Genomic DNA, 22,809 nt, shown 5'->3' on the forward strand with positions numbered 1-22,809 from the left:
ACCAGAAACCCCTTCTATGCGCTTCAACTGGCGTGCAGAGTGAAGGGTTTAAGAGGACGAACCTAGTGACGCAGGGGGTTTTATAACCCAACCGTTTCCGGTTTGCGTCACAGAACCCTAGCCAATCGAAGAATTGTAACCGGGAGTTCATGTGTTGTGCTCTGTGCATCGCTATAGAGCGATGATATCCCATAAGTAAGTATCTTACTACGGAACTAATAAAACTGGGGTTACCTACGTAACCCCTAGTTTTCAAATAATTGTAGTGGAGTAAAAGTACAAGATTTGCCTCTGAGCTGTAGTGGAGTAGAAAATTATTACCATTATAATGTAATTATATATATAATTATAATAATAATAATAATAATAGAGAGACGTGAAAAACAAGCCCAAAGTCGCTTATAATAAGCAGACATGGCAACATAGACTCGCTGCGCTGCAGTTCTCTGCGGGCCGGTCGGCGGGGGGTCTCGAGGTGTCAACTGCTCTTCCCTGGGGGAGAGCGGTCAAATTAGCCGAAATATAACGACTGGGATGGTATATATGGGGCTAATTTCATATTTATAATACGTTTCAGAAAAAAAACAACAGATGATTTGAATCAAATAGTTAGGAAAAGTCATGAAAGGGGAATTTCCTCGGAGCTTCCTGAGAAAAGATAATCCACTTTAAATTCTCAAAATCGTCCAGATTGACCGTCATGCTTAAATGGTTTTAACTTGTTTAGAATAGATAGAAATGCTAGATCTGGTGGAGTGGCCATTTTTTATTAAATCACGTTTTCCAGTTACTGTTTTAAAAGCTGTTACTATGCAAAATTACTTTGAATGTATTGTTCAGTTGGTTATCTGGGGCCAAATACTTCTATTACAGTGATTGGGGTTTATAGGCCTCCCTCTGCTGACTCCAGAGCTATTGATACATTAGCAGAACTCATTTCTCAATACAGTAACTCTGAAGTTTACATTTTTGGTGATCTTAACTATAACTGGATATCGAATGCTTCCGATAATCTGAAGGAAGTATGTGGTAATCTAAACCTAGTCCAACTGATTACTGAACCCACCAGACCTAATCTAAGAGATATGTCACGGTCAACTTTAATATATTTGATCTTAGCAAATAGGGACAATAAAATTATTACCTCTGGTGTATTTGATCTGAAAGTAAGTGACCATTGCCCAATAGCCTGTATCAGAGATACACAGGTAAAGACGTCTCACTCAGAAGTTGTTTTAAGGAGAAATTTTAAACATTTTAACGAGCTGGCCTTTTTATCGGACCTCCAAAACGGCAACATTTCTAGTACTCTAGAAATCATGGATGTAAATCTAGCTTTGGATCATTTTATACACATTTTTAATTCAATGGTAAATACACATGCCCCTTTCAAAAAACAAAGAATACAAGCTAGATCTAGTCCTTGGTTCACTTCTGAGCTGACATTTATGCTGCAGTCAAAAATCAAGGCCTGGGTCTTGGCAAAAAAATCGGGAGATCCCTCGCACTGGCTTGCTTTTGAACAACTAAGAAATACATTTACATCAGCTGTAAGAAAAGCAAAATCCTCCTACTACCTAGATGCTATACTTAGCTGCGATTCCAGCCCAGCTAAATTCTGGAAGATCGTCAATTCAGTCAGAGATAAACAAGAAATGACAAAGTCATAATATACCAGGTTGCGGCAGGCTTTTTTGGCCCCAATCTGCAGCACAAAATGTAAAAGTGGTCTTTAAAATGAAATCTCAGCCATTCCAATGCAACCAAAATAACTCCACAGAGAGGTTCATTCACTTTTTTCTTAAGTTGGCTGCTCCACTAATTTCAGAGCACATAGCACATATTTTTTATCTTTCTGTGTCAACATGCCAGGGGCGTAGCCATGGGTGGGCATAGGTAGGCCTGGGCCCACCATTTGGTTTTTCTGCCCACCCCAAAAAAAAAAAAAAAAGCGTGCCCACCCGCTCCTGCCTAGGCCCAGCCTACGCTAGCTAAATTAAAATCCCTGCTGGATTGGAATCCTGTAACACATAGGACACGCTCCAGTGATTGGCTCACGCTAAAGGTCCCTAGAGTAAGGACTGAACTGGGGAAAACAGCTTTTTGTTTTAATGCCCCAATCACCTGGAATGACCTACAGCTTAAGTTTAAAATCTATTCTCCCATAACATACGGTCATTTTAAATCCTTGATTGCAGGCCTACCCGCAAGGGTCTGCAATTGCTTTTAAATTTGTGTTGTATCACACGATAGGGAAAGGTTGTTTTATTTGGTTATGTTTTGTCTTGTTTTTGATATGAATATTGATTTGAACATGAAAATGAAATTGTACTGTGATGTATCTCGACGACACTGCAAATGAGGGCAACCTCAATGTCTTTCGAGAATAAATAAAGGTTTGAAATGAAATGGAAGCTTAGAAAAAGGTGGCTGCTTGTTCACACCAGACGTTACTCTCATGGCTCTTTCTTCGTGTAGGGGATATGGGCATACCATCGAGCAGTATGATGATGAGAGGGACACATGGGAAATTGTGGGGCAGATGCCCACCGGTTACAGAGATTTGCGCTGCTGTGTGTCTCTGCGGAAGGATGCACATGCAAAGGTAATACATTAGCACTGTATAGTTAAAAAAAAAAAAAAAAGCTGGTCTCCCTTAATACTGTCTCCTCCTGTACTCCTACAAAGACTCTAGTAATAAAATACAAAGGGAGGTTTGTTATCTGCACATGAGAAAGTTGTATTCATCATTTAACAGCACAATGGAATGCCAATTGTGGTTAATTTTGTGTTATGTCTTTATCCCTGTCCCCCAAGAGCTGCAGATGAACAGTGATGACCCCAGCAGACAGATGGCCACTGCTAAGCCCCTCCAACATCAGTGATCTCACACACACACACACACACACACACACACACACACACACACACACACACACACACACACACACACACACACACACACACGTTTACCTGATGATAGGTTTAAAGTTTACAAGATGCTAGGTTTGATGTTTACGTTGACCTGATGCTAGGTTTGATGTTTACCCGATGATAGGATTGATGTTTACGTGATGCTAGGTTTAAAGTTTACAAGATGCTAGGTTTGATGTTTACGTTGACCTGATGCTAGGTTTGATGTTTGCCTGGTATCCTAGTTTTTAGTTTTTATCCTACTTTGTATTGTACGTGTCTGACTATTTACCCTGTTACCCCTGTTAATGACAGAGTTGACATGTTATGTAAATGTCATGCTTTGTAGCCTGTGGCTATAAACAGAACACACACACACACACACACACACACACACACACACACACACACACACACACACACACACACACACACACACAGTATATATTTCTTTATATGTACAATAAAGTTTTGTAGTTATTCTTATGACTGTGTTCGACTATTTGCAAGACCTGCACCTCTGAGGATAATATTCAAAAGATAATTTAATCCAGAGAGCGAGTATGTCAGGTTGAGAGTGCACTTGTATTTAATCGTTCATTTTAATTTGATTTAATTTGATTTCAAGATGGTGTGGTGGACAGTAATTAAGTGAACTTATCTAACTTTGGTTCTTAGTGGCTGTACTTCGTCCAGGTAGTTCAGTTGGTAGAGCACTCACCTTTGGACCACAAGGTCTTTCATTCGTTCCTGGGCACTGACAAATGTAATTTGTGGTGATTTTTCAGCACACTCTGGGAGTATATCAATTCATATGTGTGGTTATGAGTGGAATGACACATTTTCTAGACAACACATGAATTTCACCAAAAAAATAATGGTTGTCTGTCTGTTGACAGCAAGCAGTGATATATGGTAGGTACAAGGTTAGACGTGGTATGTTTTGCCTAAAAGACAAAACATGCGTCTACAGTAACTGCAAATATAATGTGAGTTACTTCTATAACCATATGTACAATAATTTGTGTTCTTACTGGTATCGGCACAGATGTGTCAAACCATTACAAAACGGCAAACGACATAAGACTACCTATACATATTCCTCCCAAATGTACATTTAACATACTAGTGGTCATGCTGGAGTTGTGTTTACTAAGATCTGCTGCAACATACCTAAAATCCTGCTAAATACCTGAATTACGGTTTGATGGCTGGTTCCACTTCCAAGTAGGCAGATCAATAAGCTCATATAATAAGTATTTTTACCCAAATATGAAGTCTGCTCCACGTTTTAATGTTACCCAAAACTATTTGAGTGATTCAAAAGCGTTCAGATTTTCTAAATTGATGCATCTTTAGATTTGATCAAACCCCATCCCAACTACTTACAAAACTGGTAGTGGTTAGCAACAGGACAGCTGGCTGTGGGTAGGTGGCCATATACTGCCATATGAAAACACACCGTATTATTAACTGAGAACAACAACAATCTGTCAATTGCACAATAATCATGCATACAAGCTATTAAAAATGGACAGAATTTATTTTAAGCATAAATGTGGAAAATGTTTTAAACATATTTGAAGACAAAATGGACAAAAACATATTTTATATATGACCCCCTGCAGTACCTCCACGGACCCCCTAGGTGCCCTTGAAGACCTCTGCACTAGGCCATATGAGCCCTTAAACCTTAAACTGTATACATTGAAAATAGCCGATCTACAAGCTCACAACGCGTCACATGTGAGCTTGTAGATCTGCTATTTTTAAAAAAAATCTTGAAATAAAATGTGAAATATTTGAAGAATTTTTACAACAACACAAATCTGGTACAGGGCTCCCTGGCACAAAACATTTTCAGATGGGGTTAGGGACAAATACATATTAATTTGGGGGTCCATGACGTAATTTTTTTTGAGAACCACTGGTTAAAATAATTTTAAAATTGTGAAGCAAGCCCAAATAATCAACTGCACTTTAGAAAAAGCCCCAAAAACCGCAACCCGCAACTACCAATATTTACAAGCAACTTCACAGAAAAATAAGCCCATAAGTCGCTTATAATAAGCAGACATGGCAATTTCTGATTTCTGTGTCTGCAGTAGGCCTATCGCGTACTTTTTGCTCTTAGTTTAGATAGCTCAATAAACTTATACAGTGTACACATCGAAAAGCAGCACAGCAGAAAACAATGTGTGATATGTCTTCTTTTATTTTCCTGAAGCAATTACTTTACAAAGGTCTCAGTCATTCAGAAATATATTTTCGGGCTCACATCAACTCCAATGCATTCCACCGAACTGAAGGCTGCAGTCTGGCATCATGTATGATAGTCAAAATGACGTAGATGAGCGTACCTTCTTTGGGCGCGTTCGAACGCACCGGAGCACACTCGCCTATTAGTTTGTATTGGCCAGTGCGCTCAGTGCTGTATTTTCGAACGCACCCAATAATATACCTTAAGTGGGTGCCTGTCTGAGAGTAGGGACATACCAACTGTGGGTTTGGGTATAAATGAGGTACTTTATTACTGTGTGGGTAATCTTTGGGTAATGATATGATTCTGTAACTGAGATATGCATTTAGATGTAATTGTAATGTTTTGGTCATGGGAACAAACAGTTTTGTTTGTTATTGAGGATTCAATTAAGAATGGTATGGTCCAGTGGGAGGGGCATAGCCTTTAGGGATCTCACACTGTGCAGTTAGTTGATGAAGGGCTTCGGTGTCGTCCAGACCTGTTTGACATCTCAAACTTGGATTTTGCTTTCATTGCAGTTGTGTATGTTCCTTTTCTTGTGCGTGCAAAGCTATGATGGGTCTAAACACTGTGAGGTTATTGCACATGTTGTGTTGCAGGGTTAGTGTTATTCAAAGACAGCTATACTTTTGTGTATTTGTTTTATGTGATGGCTGTACTGGCTTTCAGTAACATACAGTAAAAATGCATAAATAAATCCAGAAATCTAGACCCTTTGCAACCCTATGAATAATTCTATAACTTGTCTTGTTAATTTGAATACATCTTTAAACCCATTTTCAGCTCGTTTAAAGCAAGGTCCATATAGTTATTTGACCTGTTAATGTGATGTTGTCACACTGTCATTTCTCTCCATGAGTATATTCTGTTCATTTTAAGGTGACATGCCAACCAATTGCTGACAGTTCATTCCCTCCCCTCCTACTGTCTTATAGGCTACAGAAAGGAGACATGGACGTTGTCATTGTGGAGTCCACGCATGCCAACAAGGTCTTAGAGGGTCTAAACAGTCTTTGGCTGAAAAAGGAACTGTGTGATGTGACTCTGTGTTGTGGGGGACAGGAGTTCCCCTGTCATAGAGTTGTACTCGCGTCCTTTAGCAGTTACTTTGAGGTAAATACACATTGACCTGTACGGGAATGAAGTTCAATGTTTGGCTGTCACATGATGCTATATTGTTGACACAATTAATGTAAATAAGAAAGGCCTAAACCATAAACACTCTAAACCAGGGGTCCGGGACCCCTAGGGGGTCCTCAGAGTTACTACAGGGGGTCCGGCAAATCTTTGTGTGATAGGAACTTATTTTTTACATGAACAACTTGAACTCTAGAATCCCTATTCTGAGGGTAACATTTGCAGAAAATAGCAGATCTACAAGCTCACAAGCTTGTAGATCGGCTATTTTCAGCAAAGAGGTTTGTGTAGAGGGGGGGAAAGAGCAGACCAAGTATAGAGCAAAAGGTCAAGTTTACTAAGTATTGACGGTTTAAGTGGTTAAATGTCTGAAAATACGGTATATGAAGCTATCTATGAAGAATTTTAATCTGCAACACAATTTTATACAATATGTAGAGGGGGTCCCTGCTTCATCCCTCTCTCAGCTAATGGGTCCTTGGCCTGAAAACGTTGAAGACCACTGGCTGCTCTAAACCAACCATTCACCTTTTCAACCCGCACAGGGAATGTTCACTTCTGGGATGCTGGAGTCCAAACAGGAAAGGATTACAATCAATGATGTGGAACCTGAGGCGCTAAGCATTTTGGTGAGCTACGCCTATACCTCAAAGGTGTCCATCTCCAATGCAAATGTGCAGGTAATGTATTATCATCATCATAAACCTTATTCATTGTCTGTGTTTTCCCTACATTGGCGCTTAACAACCATATGTTGTTTCTTTGGTCTCTATAGGCCCTGTTAGCAGCATCAAACCTGTTAGATGTTACAGCTGTTATAGAGGCCTGCTGTCGCTACGTGGAGTTTCACATGGATGAGCTGAACTGTGTTGAGATCCACTGCTTTGCCGATGCCCTCTGCTGTGCAACCTTGGAGCAGCACAGCATGGATTACATCCTGGAACACTTCAGCGATGTCTACCAGCAGGTCAGTGAGTGAAGGATAATGGATAGGCTACATTCATTTATCAAGTTGTCTATTGTTTCTCTTTTCCTCTTATAATTCTGTGGTGACTCACAGCACCACTGAAACTGATACAACAAAAAAGTTGGGGTTAGCCACGTAGCTCAACCAGTTAGTGCACTGACCACATGCTCCTTGCGAGTTTTGAGGACTGGGGTTCAAATCCCATTATGGCGTCATGTCATCTGTGGCTCCCCCTCTCTTTGCATTCAGTTTCCTTTCTCTCTACACTTTCCCATCTGAAAAAAGCAGAAAATGCATTAAAATAAAGAATATTATGTTAAAGTTGTGCAAACATCTGTGTAGAAACATTCAATCAGTGATTGGATGCATATTTACAAGATACTGTCACTTGTCCTTTTTTCCCATCAAGCCACCTGTCTGTCACCAGTAGTGACGGCACAAAAGGTGGGAACAGGGTCATAATTAGGGGTGCAACGGTCAAACAAAATGATTTAATTGAGCCCTGGTCATAATCTATAGACTAATACAACCATGTATTTTCTCTGCTCCTAGGATGACTTCCTGTCTCTCTCGGTGGACAAATTTTCAGAGATTGTCTCCAGTGATCATCTCAATGTGCCCGAGGAGGAGGTGGTGTTCGAGGCTGTCATGCTGTGGTTAAATAAGTGTCCTACACGCAGGCAAAGCCTTGAAAAGGTGAAAAACTTAGAAGTTACTGGGAAATGACTGACCGTTACTGGTCCATTTTGGTCACATTTGTACACTCTTCAGAGTTAAATTAAAACTGGGATTTGACTGTATTCTACATATATTCATCTCTAGAATACTATTGTACATTGTATATCCTATGGGAGTGTATGGAAGGGTTTTAGGGTGCAGCATAAAGGAACCCTCCACAGCTGTCAGTCATTTAGATCTCCATAAATCTAGAGGACTTAAACAACACTGTTCTTGCGCACCACAGTTATAGCCAGCTGTGAATGGAAGTACAGACATGTTTATACAGTCTAAAGCCATTGGGTACAAAGTGTCATACGGTAAATTTGTTTCCTCACCTTATCTTGGCTGATGTAGAGATTTGAAAGCAATGTTGTTCACCCAATATCCAGTTCTCCTATTGAATAATTGGTGTTGGATTTGTTCTTCAAGGTGCTAGCGCATGTCCGCCTGCCTCTTGTCAGCCCGTTATACCTCCGTGATGTGATTGAGTGTGTGGAGCTGGTGAAAGACTCTCAGGGCTGTCAGAGGCTCATCTCTGAGGCCAAGAGGCAGCATCTCCTGCCCTACAGCGAAAGAGCACAACCACGGCATGGGACCACAGGTGCATGCATGCATGTTGCAACAGATGGTGGAAACAATATATTTATAAATGCATCACAGATTTTCTAGTTGGGATTTCCAATGCAAAGCCATTCCTCCAATGAGCAAACATAACTGGCAATTAGTGTTAATTCTGACAGCAAATTTTGATTTAGTTTTAGTCATAGTCTTTTAAATAAATTTCTATTTAGTTTTAGTCATATTTTAGTCATCTGAAATGTTTTACTTTTAGTCTAGTTTTAGTCGACTAAATATCGTAAGAATTTAGTCGACTAAATCTACAGTTGATTTAGTCGACTAAAATGTATTTGTTGACGGGCCGTGATGCCATGGAAATGGCAGATTTTCGCTTAGCTGCATGCCGAAAATAGCTCATCTACAAGCTCACAACGCGCCGCGATGCAAAGCGTTGTGAGCTTGTAGATCAGCTATTTTCCGTCTGTGACACACGTTCGCACCCATGATGACTTGTCTTAGTTCCACTGGACCTCTTCTCCACTAGTCCCTCTCTAACATTTTAGTCTAGTTTTTATTTGCTGAGGAAATTGTCAGTATATTTACTCATAGTTTTAGTCATCGTGGCTTAGTTTTTATTTAGTTTTTGTTTAGTTTTCGTCAGTGAAAAAAGGTAGTTGACAAAAAAAATTCGTCATAGTTTTAGTCGACGAAATCAACACTACTAGCAATGAGAATAATTGGTGGTGATTTTTCGAAAGCTTAATTTGCTATTTGGGCTGCATAATTATTATTGCGGATCATTTCATTATTTGATTTTACACTTACTGTACCTGTTTTAGATGTCTTGCACTTTATGCATAGTTTTAGTTAACTATAACTTTAAAATGTATACCAATGTATGCTAACTGTGCTGTCACATTTCTCATACTCACTCACACATTACTTTGCTGTGAGTACCCGGCCTCATGCTCACACCTGCTTATTTGTTTATCTTCTATTCCTCTGTATGTGCAGTGATACTGATTGTGGGGGGAAGGGATGACGACAGCGTTGAGAGCTTTGATCCGCTGACCAATGAATGGCAGACTCTGGCACGTCTGCCCATCACTGTATCTGAGCCTGGTCTGGTTGTATCAGGTGAGGTGGTGTAAAGTAACACATTTACTAAATTTTTGGGAGTATTTCCAATTGTCTATACTTTTACTTCTACTCCACTACATCTCAGAGGCAAATATTGTGCTTTTACTTCACTACAATTATTTGAAAACTTTAGTTACTAGTTACTTTGCAGATATAAAGTATTACATTATAAAACATACATTAACTCTTTGACTGCCAGAGTATTTTCATAAAGTACTCCCCCAGTGCCAGCAATTTTCGTGTTTTTTTATTTTTTTATTTTGAATTTTTCTCATGAAAATAATTTAAGGACACATAATGTAAAGACCCAGCACAAATCCGCCACCAGAGAGCAGCACATGACAGCTAGATCATGTCGTTGGGTCTCTCTCTCACCCTTCTTCATAGATTAGACAAGGAAAAACATGAAAACGGATGTGACGTCACCCAGATTGTTTTGATCAGCGAAAATTACGTTGTGAGACACGACGGCGATGACTGATCGTCACCCAGACCATAGATTATAGAAGAGAAGCTGTCCGTTTGTCCGTTATACCGTGTGAAAACCTGTTTATTTACCTATTTTGGACGAAAATGACTGGGGAAAAAAATCAAAAACCGGAAACGGAATCCAGGCCATGAAACCGGATGCAGATGTCCGTGAAGTAAGTGGAACTCGAGAATAACATTGAATATTAAGCAGCATAGCGCAATCAGAGATTAAACAATGAACGCGCGTCCAGCGCGTCGAGCGCGTCGACGGCCAACTGGACAAAGTAGCACTTGACGCGTTATCGCGTCGTCCGCAGTCAAAGAGTTAACCACTTTAGCCCTATTTTATACCTAGGCTATTGCGACGCGTAGTGAGCTTGTAGATCTGCTATTTTCAAACATTTTAGTACTTTTACTTTTGGTACTTTAAGTACATTTGGATACCAATACTTTTGTACTTTTACTCAAGTACATTTTGAATTCCGGACTTTTACTTGTAACAGAGTACTTCTACATTGCAGTATTGATACTTTTACTTAAGTAAAACATTTGAGTACTTTTTCCACCACTGATCAGGTGAGGTGTTCCATCAGATCAGCTGGAGTAGAGGCCAAGACAGTTGGGACCTGTAATGGAACTTACTCTGTTTTGTCCCTGAATTGAAATGTACATGTAGTAATATTGTGGCTGGAAAGGCTATTTTATCATGGTATTAAAACTATAAGTTCTACTTTTTAAAGGTGTGATAGGCAACTTGGGAGTAATTAGCAGTGGCACCAGCCATTATAGATGAGTTATCATTGCTTCAATATGTCATGGATACAGTAGCTCTGTTTTCACAGGCTCCATACATTTGGCCGAAGATAAACAAAGTAAGGGGAAGCCTGGCAGTGAACGCTAAACCACTATAGAAAATGATGAGCGAGCTCAAAGTGAATGGCATTTCACCACTTGAATTATTGATCGCTCACAGGGTGTTGTGGAGGAAAAAACTAAATATTACTACAATAATTACCTTTACTGCTGCCAGAGGCAAGTATACTATAGCCCACCTGGCAGCTTACATGTGTATGCTGCCCATGTTTAGCTTGATAGTGAACTTACACAATAATATAGTGGTATACTATAGCAGAAATGCATGTTTTATGAATGGTATACTATAGCAGAAATGCATGTTTTATGAATTGTGGTGACATGACAGCAGTGTAGACAATTCAAATTGTTTATGCACACAGTATTATCTATAATGGCAATGTATCTTGAGCTCTGAAAATATTTAATATATCTTATTATATAAATATTTAACAATCAAGGCGTGACTTGTTTTAATTCTGCTCATCTCCCACCATAGGCTCGTATGTGTATTTGGCTGGAGGATCCATGTCTGACGATGTTGTCAGTAAGGAGATGTGGCGTTATGACCCTTTACATGACTCATGGGTGAAGATGGCTTCCATGAATGATGCACGCTGTTCATTCAGTAAGACTGTCAAACTATCACCCTCAATTTAACCACTTTGTGTTGTTGCATTAGTAACCCAAGGAGAGGTTGCACATTATGGCCTAGAGAGGTGTGGGATACTGTATGTCAATATCAAAATGTCTCCTCAATCTGCCTTTTTAGTGGGGTTGTTCTATCAGTGGTGGACAGCTCAGCAAAGTACATTTAGCCTACTTGAGACATATACTTGAGTATTTGTACTTTTGGATACTTATGACCTCAACTCCACTACTTTTTATAGGAAGAGGAAAAAGTACTGCATGAATTAATCCCTATCTCAAATATAGTGAAAATAGCAGACCTACTTGTAGATCTTGTCAATTTCGTGTAAGGGTAAGGATAATTCCTTTTAACAGGACGTTCATGAAAGTCCTTGCGGGCTTGTTTCCAATGAGGGCCTGTGAGCAATTAGGGGTTAAGAGTCTTGCTCGGGGACAAATTTCATTTCATCGACACATATGCTGGCGTGGCCTGGAATCGTACCTGGGGCAACCAGGGCCTCTGGCTCCCTAGGCGGGCTCACTAACCACTCAGCTATGGCCGCCCCTATGGCCGTGTGTGTGATCTGTGGGGGGGGTGGCAGCAGTACTTTAACTCAAGTACACATCCGATCATTAGACTAGGTTTATTCAATTAGAATGTATTCTTATTCTTTCAACCACCTTAATATATAAAAAAAAAGCTCAGCCAAACGGTTATAGTGCATCAGCTGCAACTAGCAGCCAGCTGCTACATGACCAAAACAAGTCTACTGGTGGCATTAGATCAATGATAATCAACCCTTTTAATGTCAAGGACCTCTAGTTTGTTATACATTAGGCAATTGACCCCTGTTTGATATGATTTCTCTTATCTTTTATTTAAATTGTCTCTGGGTCCATAGACCTGGTGACTTTGGGTGGATATCTGTTTGCTGTGCAAGGCCGGGGGAGGTTTGATTCAGGAGTGAACACAATGGAGCGATATAACCCCATCACCAACACCTGGCAGCTCGTCGAGTGTGTCGTAATGCCAGATGACACTGACCCTTCAGTGGTTGTACTGGATGGACTGATGTATGCTATGGGTATGGAACAGGTGTATAATGGTTAACTAAAATATCTAATAAGCCTTTCATATTCATCCATTTCCTGTTGACAATGAATGTTTTGTCATGTGTCCTTCTGGGGCCAGATGATTGCAAGACGTTCAAGTACAACCCTGAAACATCTGTATGGACAAAAGTCGCTCCTGCGCAGGTTGAACGTTATTGTGCAGCTGTCTGTACACTCAACGGAAAGGTCTACCTTATAGGTATTATACTACCTGTTGTTAATGGCTCTTAGTTCCATAATAGACTCACTTCAGCGTTGCTCTAACAGTCACTATCCTGCAGTAACTGTCACTATCCTGTTCATTCCTGTTTATCTATAGGTGGGGAGGGTGATGGGACCATGAACCAGGTGGAGAGCTTTGACCCCCAGACCAACCAGTGGACACTGTGTGCCCCCATGAACAAGAAACGCGTCAGGCCTGGCGTGGCTGTGGTGCATGGAAAGATCTACGCACTCGGAGGGTATTCTCCCAGGTAAAAGGCTACTGCTTCATGGAAGCTTAGAAAAAGGTGGCTGCTTGTTCACACCAGACATTACTCTCATGGCTCTTTCTCCGTGTAGGGATAGGGATGCCCAAACCATCGAGCAGTATGATGATGAGAGGGACACATGGGAAATTGTGGGGCGGATGCCCTCCGGTTGCAGATATTTGCAGTGTGTGTCTCTCCGGCTGCGGAAGGATATGCACATGTAAAGGTAATACATTAGCACTGTACTTTACTACAAAGACTAAAACTAAAATACAAAGGGAGGTTTGTTATCTGCACATGAGAAAGTTTAGAGTTGTATTCATCATTTAACAGCACAATGGAATGGTTTTTATTCCTCCAATTGAATGTATGTGACATAAGGAATAGTGGTTAATTTTGTGTTATGTATTTGTCCCTGTCCCCCAAGAGCTGCAGATGAACAGTGATGACCCCAGCAGACAGATGGGCCCCTCCAACATCAATGATCTCACACATGTTGATGTTTACTGATGCTAGGTTTAAAGTTTACCAGATGCTAGGTTTGATGTTTACGTTTACCTGATGCTAGATTTGATGTTTGCCAGGTATCCTAGTTTCTTTGTATTGTACGTGTCTGACTATTTACCCTGTTACTGCTACCCTGAAGCTGTTGTTAATGACAGAGTTGACATATTATGTGACTGTCATGCTTTGTAGCCTGTGGCAATACACACACACACACACACACACACACACACACACACACACACACACACACACACACACACACACACACACACACACACACACACACACACACACACACACAGTATATATTTCTTTATATGTACAATACAGTTTTGTAGTTATTCTTATGACTGTGTTCGACTATTTGCAAGACCTGCACGTCTGGTTATTCAAAGGATAGAATTCAAAAGATAATTTAATCCAGAGAGCGAGTATGTCAGGTTGTGAGTGCACTTGCATTTAATCGTTCATTTTAATTTGATGGCTGGTTCCACTTCCAAGTAGGCAGATCAATAAGCTCATATAATATCAAGTCTTTTTACCCAAATATGAAGTCTGCTCCACGTTTTAATGTTACCCAAAACTATTTGAGTGATTCAAAAGCATTCAGATTTTCTAAATTGATGCATCTTTAGATTTGATCAAACCCCATCCCAACTACTCACAAAACTGGTAGTGGTTAGCAACAGGACAGCTGGTAGTGGGTAGGTGTATGATGGCCTTGCACTCATGTCCATTCTGTACATTTTTGCCTTTGTCTGCTTGAAAGATGAAAACAAGTTGATATGAAACATTGGATGGTCTTGGGGCGAGGCACATGAAAACTTGGGTTAAAGCAGGTTTGTGTAAATTTAAGCAGGACATGATCGCTGCCACTCTGGCGTATAAGCTTACCTAATGAACCAGAACCAGGGAAACAATGTCTCCTTAAATGGCAAAACTGTAAAGGCTGGTTGGCTGTAAATCGTAGCTTATTTCAGTGGTTAAAATCTAACAGGTGTCAGCTGGTTCAGAATAATCTTTATTGTCACATCACAGGTCTGCAGGTGTACAACAGTGGGTGAGATTTGGGAGAAAATAATATAAAAATAAGGTATTGTATCTACATATCCATCCATACAGTCTGTACATGATGTTTAGACATACAGTAAGGTGCATGAGCATAGCAACTATACTGTTCATTGTATATAGACATTAAGGTGGCAGTAGAATATCAACACGTTATGCAAGAGATTAAGGTGTGTCAGGTTCAACCACATAGTCCACAAAAGGTAACTTTCACTGGTATATCCTTACCACACTTCCTGGCCTTCGCTAACTTCCAAAGCCATTAGAATTTGCACCTTCTGCATCAGGGTTTTCACCTGATGTTTTTCTGAGCTGCTGTTCTCAAACAAAAATTGTCTTTTCAATCTGCCCACCTGCATCACATTCACAAGTACAGTAAATACACTTTACTGAGAGCTCTACAATTCCTCATTTTTGTCTGATGTTTTCATCAAAGAAATCTGGTGTATCAATTACAGCAACACATGTACACTATTAGTCAAAGTATTCCATCTGACGCTTTCTAGTAGCTGGTATTGGATTGAGATGGGAAGTATTTCTTTCAATCTATTCAATTACCAGATGAACAATGTTTTTTTTTGTTTCTATGATGGACATTTCTGTACTGTACCTTTTGAAGGGGGGCTTGGAGGCTGCAGAATATTTATTTTAGACCAACACAGACCGCACCCCAAGCACTCGCTGTAGAGTTGATCTGACTGAGACTGTACTGACTTCAGATTTCTTCATGTTCCGCTCTGAATTCTACCTCCAGGTCTCAGGCACTAGTATGGGGTCAAAAAGGGCACCCATCATTGCTTCCCTGTACTATGGCACCTTTGAAAAATAGTTCATCTACATAATCATCAACACAATCCATTCCTACCGTTTATCTCCAATTCGAAGAGGTATATAGACAATATTTTCTTTATTTGGAAAGTATCAGGATTTCAATTAAAATAATGTAATCGTTTTTTGAATACTAATGATAGATAGATATTTTTGGGCGGTGTAGCCGCCCCTGTAAGTGGGGTTGGGACACCTCATTAATACACCCTTCGCTGTACTGTGATTGGCTCATAATTAGTACACCCCTAACATTAGTACACCCCTAGCTGTACTGTGATTGGCTGACTCTATTGGCTGACTCTATTCAGCACTGTGATTGGCTAGCGAGACACATGATGAAATCAATAACCTAGGACTATGCACTTAAAAAAAAACACTTTTTTTTAAAGTGAGCTTCCATCACTGTGATGACCACTGTGATGACCACACCGCCCACTTCACACTGGGTGTGATTTTTGTCTCCGCCGGAGGCGGAGAGTATGTTTTCGCTTTGTCCCGCCGTGTGTTCACCTCCCTCCTAGCCAAGCTAACATTGGTCAAGCTCCACGTGACACGTGTCAATATGTTGACACCAATGCCTTTGATTGGCTAGAGGGACGCATGACGAAATAAAATCCTATAAATAGGTGTGTCACTTCAAAAAGCCATTTATGCTTTTTGAAGTGAGGTAAGACAGGATTAATCAGTCTTGATTGGAACAGTACCTTCCAGTACAAATCACCCGTCCGTGCGTGTGTGTGTCCCTCTGAGAACACCTAACATTGGTCAAGCAAAGGCGCAGAAGGCCAAAGCTAAGAAAGCATACTCATCTACAACAGTATCACAGAAGAGGACTATAGAGTTGAATTGATCCCACAACAAGGCCGAAGTCTTAATACTGTAACAATTGGCCACCTTGATCAAATACATTATGTAGCACTAGAGAAAACTGACATAGATCAAACACACCAATCAACTGCTGAAACTGTTCAAGACAATGAAGATGAAGAAGACAGACAAGCATTTGAACAAACCAGTCAATTACGACGACTCCCATATGACACATTGCTTCAAGAAGAACATTTTTTAGATGCAGACACTACATATTCAGTCGCCCCTGCAGAACACCAAAAACCACGCGCATTCTACCAAGACGACCCGTTCTACCAAGACGACCCGTGCTATTAAAATAGCACGGGTCTGCTGGCGGAGACTTGTGCTCCGAGGAGCACATTTTCTAGTTTATTATAGTGTCCTGCACCACAAGATGCCCAACCCGCACAGGCTTACAAGACACTCACAAAATTAACATACACCAAGATACACCACAAACAGAATACATAAACATATTGATTGTCCAGGCTGTGAGTTCCATCGTTCTCCAACGCAACTGCCATGCCTTCTTTATGCATTTCCTAAAACAAAAACCTCCTTAGTGAACAACCAACTGAACGTACACTGAACATTCAGACATCCAAAACAAATCTGTATTCTTATCCTGGATTTATTGCATCATTGTACAGTGGACAGTGAAAAACAAAACTGAACCTCATCCTCCACAACTCCCAGGTCACAAAGAACACCCAATCGCTGCTCCTCAGGAATGCCAGTATATCTACTCACCTCAACTGCCAGAGGTAATGCACCAGATCAGACAGAGGGACCTCTGTCCTCTCTTTACATTAAATGCAACATAAGGTTCAGTGATAGCACTTCTTTGAATTGAACATAATTCCTTAACTTTTGCTTGTTTCCAAATGTCCACCCTCCATTGCTCCTAATGTAACATTGACAATGTATGTTTGACCATATTTATATTGCAATGAAGGTTATTCATAAAATATACATTTCAATCAGAAAGTGCTAAAATGAAACCTCTCTTATGATAAGAGAGGTCCATGGATAGAGTCCATGGATGATTACGATTAAGATTTTATTGATAATAACATTTACATTAAAAAAAAACGTCATGGTATGTTTCTTTAAAACCTTGAAAAATACGTTTTCAATGTGATAAAATAGTAAGTATATTGATCCAAGCCGGAACACACAATCGATTGATTTTGATCATAAAAATAAAAAAGCTCTGAAAATCCACTTAAGTGGTCAGATGGGAAGGCTGTGAACGCGTTTGGGATTTCCAAGTCATCACTGCTCCAGAAAAGTCTGAGAACCACTGGTAAAGAGTTCTATATTTGTGTATTCATCCCGTGGATCATCATAAGACAAAAAAAGCATCATATAAAAGCCCATTCATACAGCAAGATTACCTGCAGTGTCTTGTTAACACCACTAGAGAGAGGGCTTTAACAGAGAAACGCCATGCAGTTATCTGTTGAGTACAATACTTAAATTGTACTCTTCATTCATTGATTATATCATGAAGGGGAATGTAATCCTGGGCAGACTGTAAATAATGTAGTATTATACACTATATCAATTCCTCCACTACAATTATTTGGGAACTTTAGTTACTAGTTACTTTGTAGATTTGGATTATTATTACAAAACATACATTACCCACTTCAGCCCTATATACATTTCGGCCATGTGCAAATAGCAGATCTACAAGCTCACAATGTGTCGCTTTCGCAACACATTGTGAGCTTGTAGATCTGCTATTTTCAAAAGATTTGTATACTGTACATTTGAAAACTTGTGAAACAGAACATTCTGCATAATGAGTACTTTCTACTTTTGGTACTTTAAGTACATTTGGATGCCAACACTTTTGTACTTTTACTCAAGTAAATTTTGAATTCCAGACTTGTTGTAACAGTAGTATTTCTATATTGCAGTATTGATACTTTTACTTAAGTAAGATGTGTGTACTTCCTCCACCACTGCAAAATTGTCAATTTTACATGGAGGTGCCCAGATGTCCCTAGTGCCCACCTATCCTGACCTCTGACCTGTATCCGTTCTGGTGGTCACCGTGACAACCGAGTGGCCAATCACAGCGCGCCAGTCAGTCAGTTCGTCCTCTAGTGGGGTAAGTAGGCGTATTCAAGTACAATTTTTAGGTATTTCTACCTCTTTTACTTTTTACCCCACTACAATTATTTGAAAACTTTAGGTACAAGTTACTTTGTTACTTTTTGTTACTTTTAATGGAAACAAACCATAGGCTTTCTTGGGTTTAAAATCCTCTTAGCAGACCTTGTATTGAACTGCAGGCTACTTTCCTGTGCTTTTTTTGTGTGCAAACTGCTAATAAAGTATTCAATCAATATTCAATAGTAGATTTGGATTATTATTACAAAACATACATTAACCACTTCAGCCCCATTTGAAAATAGCAGATCTACAAGCTCACAATGCGTTGCTTGTGAGCTTGTAGATCTGCTATTTTCAAAAGATTTTTATACAATTGAAAACTTGTCAAATGGAACATTCTGCATAATGAGTACTTTCTACTTTTGGTTCTTTAAGTATATTTTGGTAAATTTTGAAATCCAGACTTTTACTTATAACAGAGTATTTCTACATTGCAGTGACTGAGTATTGATACTTTTACATCACTTGCAGTCCGCCCTCCGTCCCGGGCTATGGGATAGAGACAGTCCGTCCTCCCGGGCTATGGGATGCAAGGCGCGTGCCGTGCAGTCAGGACTGGAGGAGGAGGAGGCGCGTGCACGCGCGACACTTGGAGAAGAGAGAAAAGTCTCGAGCGGAGCGACTTAAATAATGTCTGTTTATTATTTATGGGCGCGTTTTAAATTGAAAGAATAATAACAATAATATCGAGCGCTTTTCTAAGTACTTATAGACGCTTTACATGTGTGTGTGCGGGCCAGGGGAGAGGAGACTAAACTAGTACTTTAAGGACAAACTTAGAAAAACAAAAGATAAGAATTAAAAGCAGTAGAACAAGAAGAAGGAGAAGAACAAGAGGAAGAAAACATGAGGGACAAACATCTGGATTAACGAACAAACAGCAACATGTGGATTTAAAAAAGTGTTTTTCTCACCGTCAGTAGTAAACAACTGACCGAACCCCTGTCTGTCTGTCTGTCTGTCTGTCTGTCTGTCTACAGTGGGGTTGGTTTAGTGTAGTTTATTTTAATGTAGTTAGTTGTAGTTTAGTGTAGTAGTAGAACTACTGCTATAGTAGTGGACTGTCTGTCTGTCCAGAGTCCAGACTCCAGAGGGTTATATTTGGACCCTCAGCATCATGGCTCCAGAACTCCTGGTTGGTCTGATGTTCAGACTGCTGCTACCTGTCTGTCTGACTGCAGGTAATGTACTGTACATCTGTCTGTCTGTCTGTATGTCTGATAGGTACTGTACATCTGTCTGTCTGTCTGTCTTTCTGTCTAATAGATACTGTACATCTGTCTGTCTGATAAATACTGTACATCTGTCTGTCTGTCTGTCTGTCTGTCTGTCTGTCTAATACATACTGTACATCTGTCTCTCTGATCGATTCTGTCTGTCTGTCTGTCTGATTTTCACTGTACATCTGCCTGTCTGTCTGTCTGTCTGATTTTCACTGTACATCTGTCTGTCTGTCTGTCTGTCTGTCTGTCTGATTTTCACTGTACATCATCTGTCTGTCTGTCTGTCTAATAGAAACCGTCTGTCTGTCTGTCTGTCTGTCTGTCTGTCTGTCTGTCTGTCTGATTTTCACTGTACATCATCTGTCTGTCTGTCTGTCTAATAGAAACCGTCTGTCTGTCTGTCTGTCTGTCTGTCTCTCTGTCTCTCTGTCTCTCTGATCGATTCTGTCTGTCTAATAGAAACCGTCTGTCTGTCTGTCTGTCTGTCTGTCTGTCTGTCTGTCTGTCTGTCTGTCTGTCTCTCTGATCGATTCTGTCTGTCTGATTGATACTTTACATCTGTCTGTCTGTGTGTGTGTGTGTGTGTGTGTGTGTGTGTGCGTGTGCGTGCGTGCGTACGAGTCTGAGCCATGGCTTTAATGGTGAATATACAGTATATACCTCTAAACTGTTTTATAAGGAGAGAGAAAGAGACAGAGAGAGGGAGGGAGGGAGAGAGATAGAGAGAGATTATTAACATGTATATAGTTTATAGGTCAGGTGGTGTTAAAAACACATGGTAGAGGGACACTACTGAGCCTTTATGTAATCCTGGATTTAAAAAGTGTTCCTCTTCACTGACCCAGACCATGATGAACCCTCAGTGGTTCTCAAACATTTTCATGTCAAGGACCCCCACACTGATATTTGGCCGCAAACCCCCATCTGAAAATATTTTGAGCCAGGGACCCCCATAAGATTTGTGTTGTTGTTGTTATTATTTAAAATGTGTCAAAATGTTCAGAAAATAGCAGATGTGCTACTATGCTAGCAAGCTCTAAGCTCTAAGCTTGTAGATCTGCTATTTTCGAATAGCCCAAGTTAAAATTGGGTGAAAGTGGTTAAACTGAGGCACGGTGGCGCAGTCGGTAGTGCTGTCGCCTCACAGCTAGAAGGTCCTGGGTTCGATTCCCGCCGGGGGACGCTGTGGGCGCTGGGGGCGTGTCTTCTCCTCCGCGTCATCAGCGCCCACACCCTAGGTGGGGTTGGTGAAAGGGCCTACTCTGTGTGGAGTTTGCATGTTCTCCCCGTGTCTCCTAGGGTAGTTAATACCCTCACAAAAACATGTAGTAATCCTGGTCACTATATTGCCTCCCCCATGACAGCCGGGGCGCCTGATGGAGGGGAAGGAAACTGGTTGGAATAACGTGTTCCTTCCACGCGCTACATCCAACCAGGGAAACTCCCCCCTCTCAGGTGACAAGAAGGTCAGTTGGCTCTCATGCCTGAAGGAAGCATGAGCTCGGCCCTGGCCTCCCTACTGTGGGGGACTGGTGTAGTGCTGGTGTAGGACTGGTGTAGAGCCCAGGATCACTTAGGAAATTGGCACTGGGTGAAAAAAATGGGTTACAGAAATCGAGGGATAAAAAAAAAAGAAAAAAGAAAGTGGTTAAACTGATTTTGATGCTATACTAAGTAATTATACTGGGGACCTCCTGGCCCTGTAACCCCCTCAAAGACCCCTGTAGGTCCTCGTACCCCACTTAGAGAACCACTGCTCTACAAGTGCAGTCCGGGGACCCCCAGGGGTCCTAGAGGGGTTCCCCATGTAGAACGAGGAACAGTTTATCTAGAAGTTAACCCAACTAGAGTTTGTATAAGAATTACTATTCAGATCATGCATTTCATTTAATTGAACCACTTTCACTTTCAAAAGTCAAAACCTTTCAAAAATGGCAAGAATAGTTTGCTCCCAGTGCATCGCATCGTGGCACCTTTTGAGCTTGTAGATCAGTGATTGTTGCTACTTTTGCGCGACTCTTGTAAGAAGGAGGAGGACATTAATTTATGAAAAAAAAGATAAAAAGTAGAAATGTTGAAATACAAGGTTTCTCTGCCTGGCAGCGAAAGCGACAGTGTCTTTGGTAAAATCAGGCCTTTAGAAAGTGGTTCCCAGCAGGAGCCACTGAACCTGGTGACCTCTCCTGACCTTTAGTGATGTCACAAGTCAAAGGTCAGCTAGTTGACCATGTGTGGCCCACATATTTAGACGTGTGTGTGTGTGTGTGTGTGTGTGTGTGTGTGTGTGTGTGTGTGTGTGTGTGTGTGTGTGTGTGTGTGTGTGTGTGTGTGTGTGTGTGTGTGTGTGTGTGTGTGTGTGTGTGTGTATTTTAGAAGGATTTAGAACTGCCAAACTATTTTACCATATGTATCTTGGCAACTGGTGTCAGGGTCTCCTCTCATTCCTGTCAAACCCCTGGTCCTGAAAAGGTCATTCATGCTTTCATCTCATCACGCTTGTATTAGCGTAACTCCCTCTCCTCTGGCCTCAGCGATAAAGTCACACCCTGCCTCCAATGGCTGCAGAACTCCGCCGCTATAGACTGCTCACTAACGTGACCCTACTATCACGCCCATCTTAGCTGCTCTCCACTGGTTGCCTGTGAGCTTCAGAAGCAATTTTAACCCATTCAATCCGTCCGGGAACGCATTAACTGTGTCATTTTAGATGTTCTGTTATAACCATAGCAGATAACCAATAGCAGATCTACAAGCTCATAGCGGTGCCGTGCTACTAGCTTGTAGATCTGCTATTTTTTTTGAAAAATCGTGAAAATTTGCGCACATCTTTGAATGTATATGTTTTTTAAAGCAAACATTTTTAACTCAAATCTTTGCTTCTGTGGATTCTACAAATGTCTTCTAAACAGTTTC

The 22,809-nt window shown here is 40.7% G+C and overlaps 2 protein-coding genes across 2 annotated transcripts in view; both read left to right on the forward strand.

Moving 5' to 3' along the window:
* Positions 1–1,882: 1,882 nt before the first annotated feature.
* Positions 1,883–13,744, forward strand: LOC308077034 (kelch-like protein 21; the record flags this gene model as incomplete). Its single annotated transcript, XM_080417561.1, has 14 exons — positions 1,883–1,896; positions 2,479–2,605; positions 2,820–2,881; positions 6,112–6,289; positions 6,859–6,993; positions 7,089–7,280; positions 7,833–7,976; positions 8,430–8,601; positions 9,573–9,695; positions 11,521–11,649; positions 12,554–12,736; positions 13,084–13,237; positions 13,326–13,402; positions 13,662–13,744. 14 exons carry the CDS (start codon positions 1,883–1,885, stop codon positions 13,742–13,744), a joined length of 1,773 nt encoding a protein of 590 aa, XP_080273687.1.
* Positions 13,745–19,362: 5,618 nt separating this feature from the next.
* Positions 19,363–22,809, forward strand: part of LOC308077035 (piezo-type mechanosensitive ion channel component 2-like) — a 61,083-nt gene continuing 57,636 nt past the window's right edge. Inside the window, exon 1 of the mRNA XM_080417562.1 lies at positions 19,363–19,854. Coding sequence (XP_080273688.1) covers positions 19,791–19,854 — 64 coding nt within the window. The 5' untranslated portion in view covers positions 19,363–19,790. The remainder of the gene's footprint in view (positions 19,855–22,809) is intronic.

Source organism: Gymnoscopelus braueri, assembly GCF_963280865.1.
Source record: "Gymnoscopelus braueri genome assembly, chromosome: 21".
Classification (NCBI taxonomy): Eukaryota; Metazoa; Chordata; class Actinopteri; order Myctophiformes; family Myctophidae; genus Gymnoscopelus; species Gymnoscopelus braueri.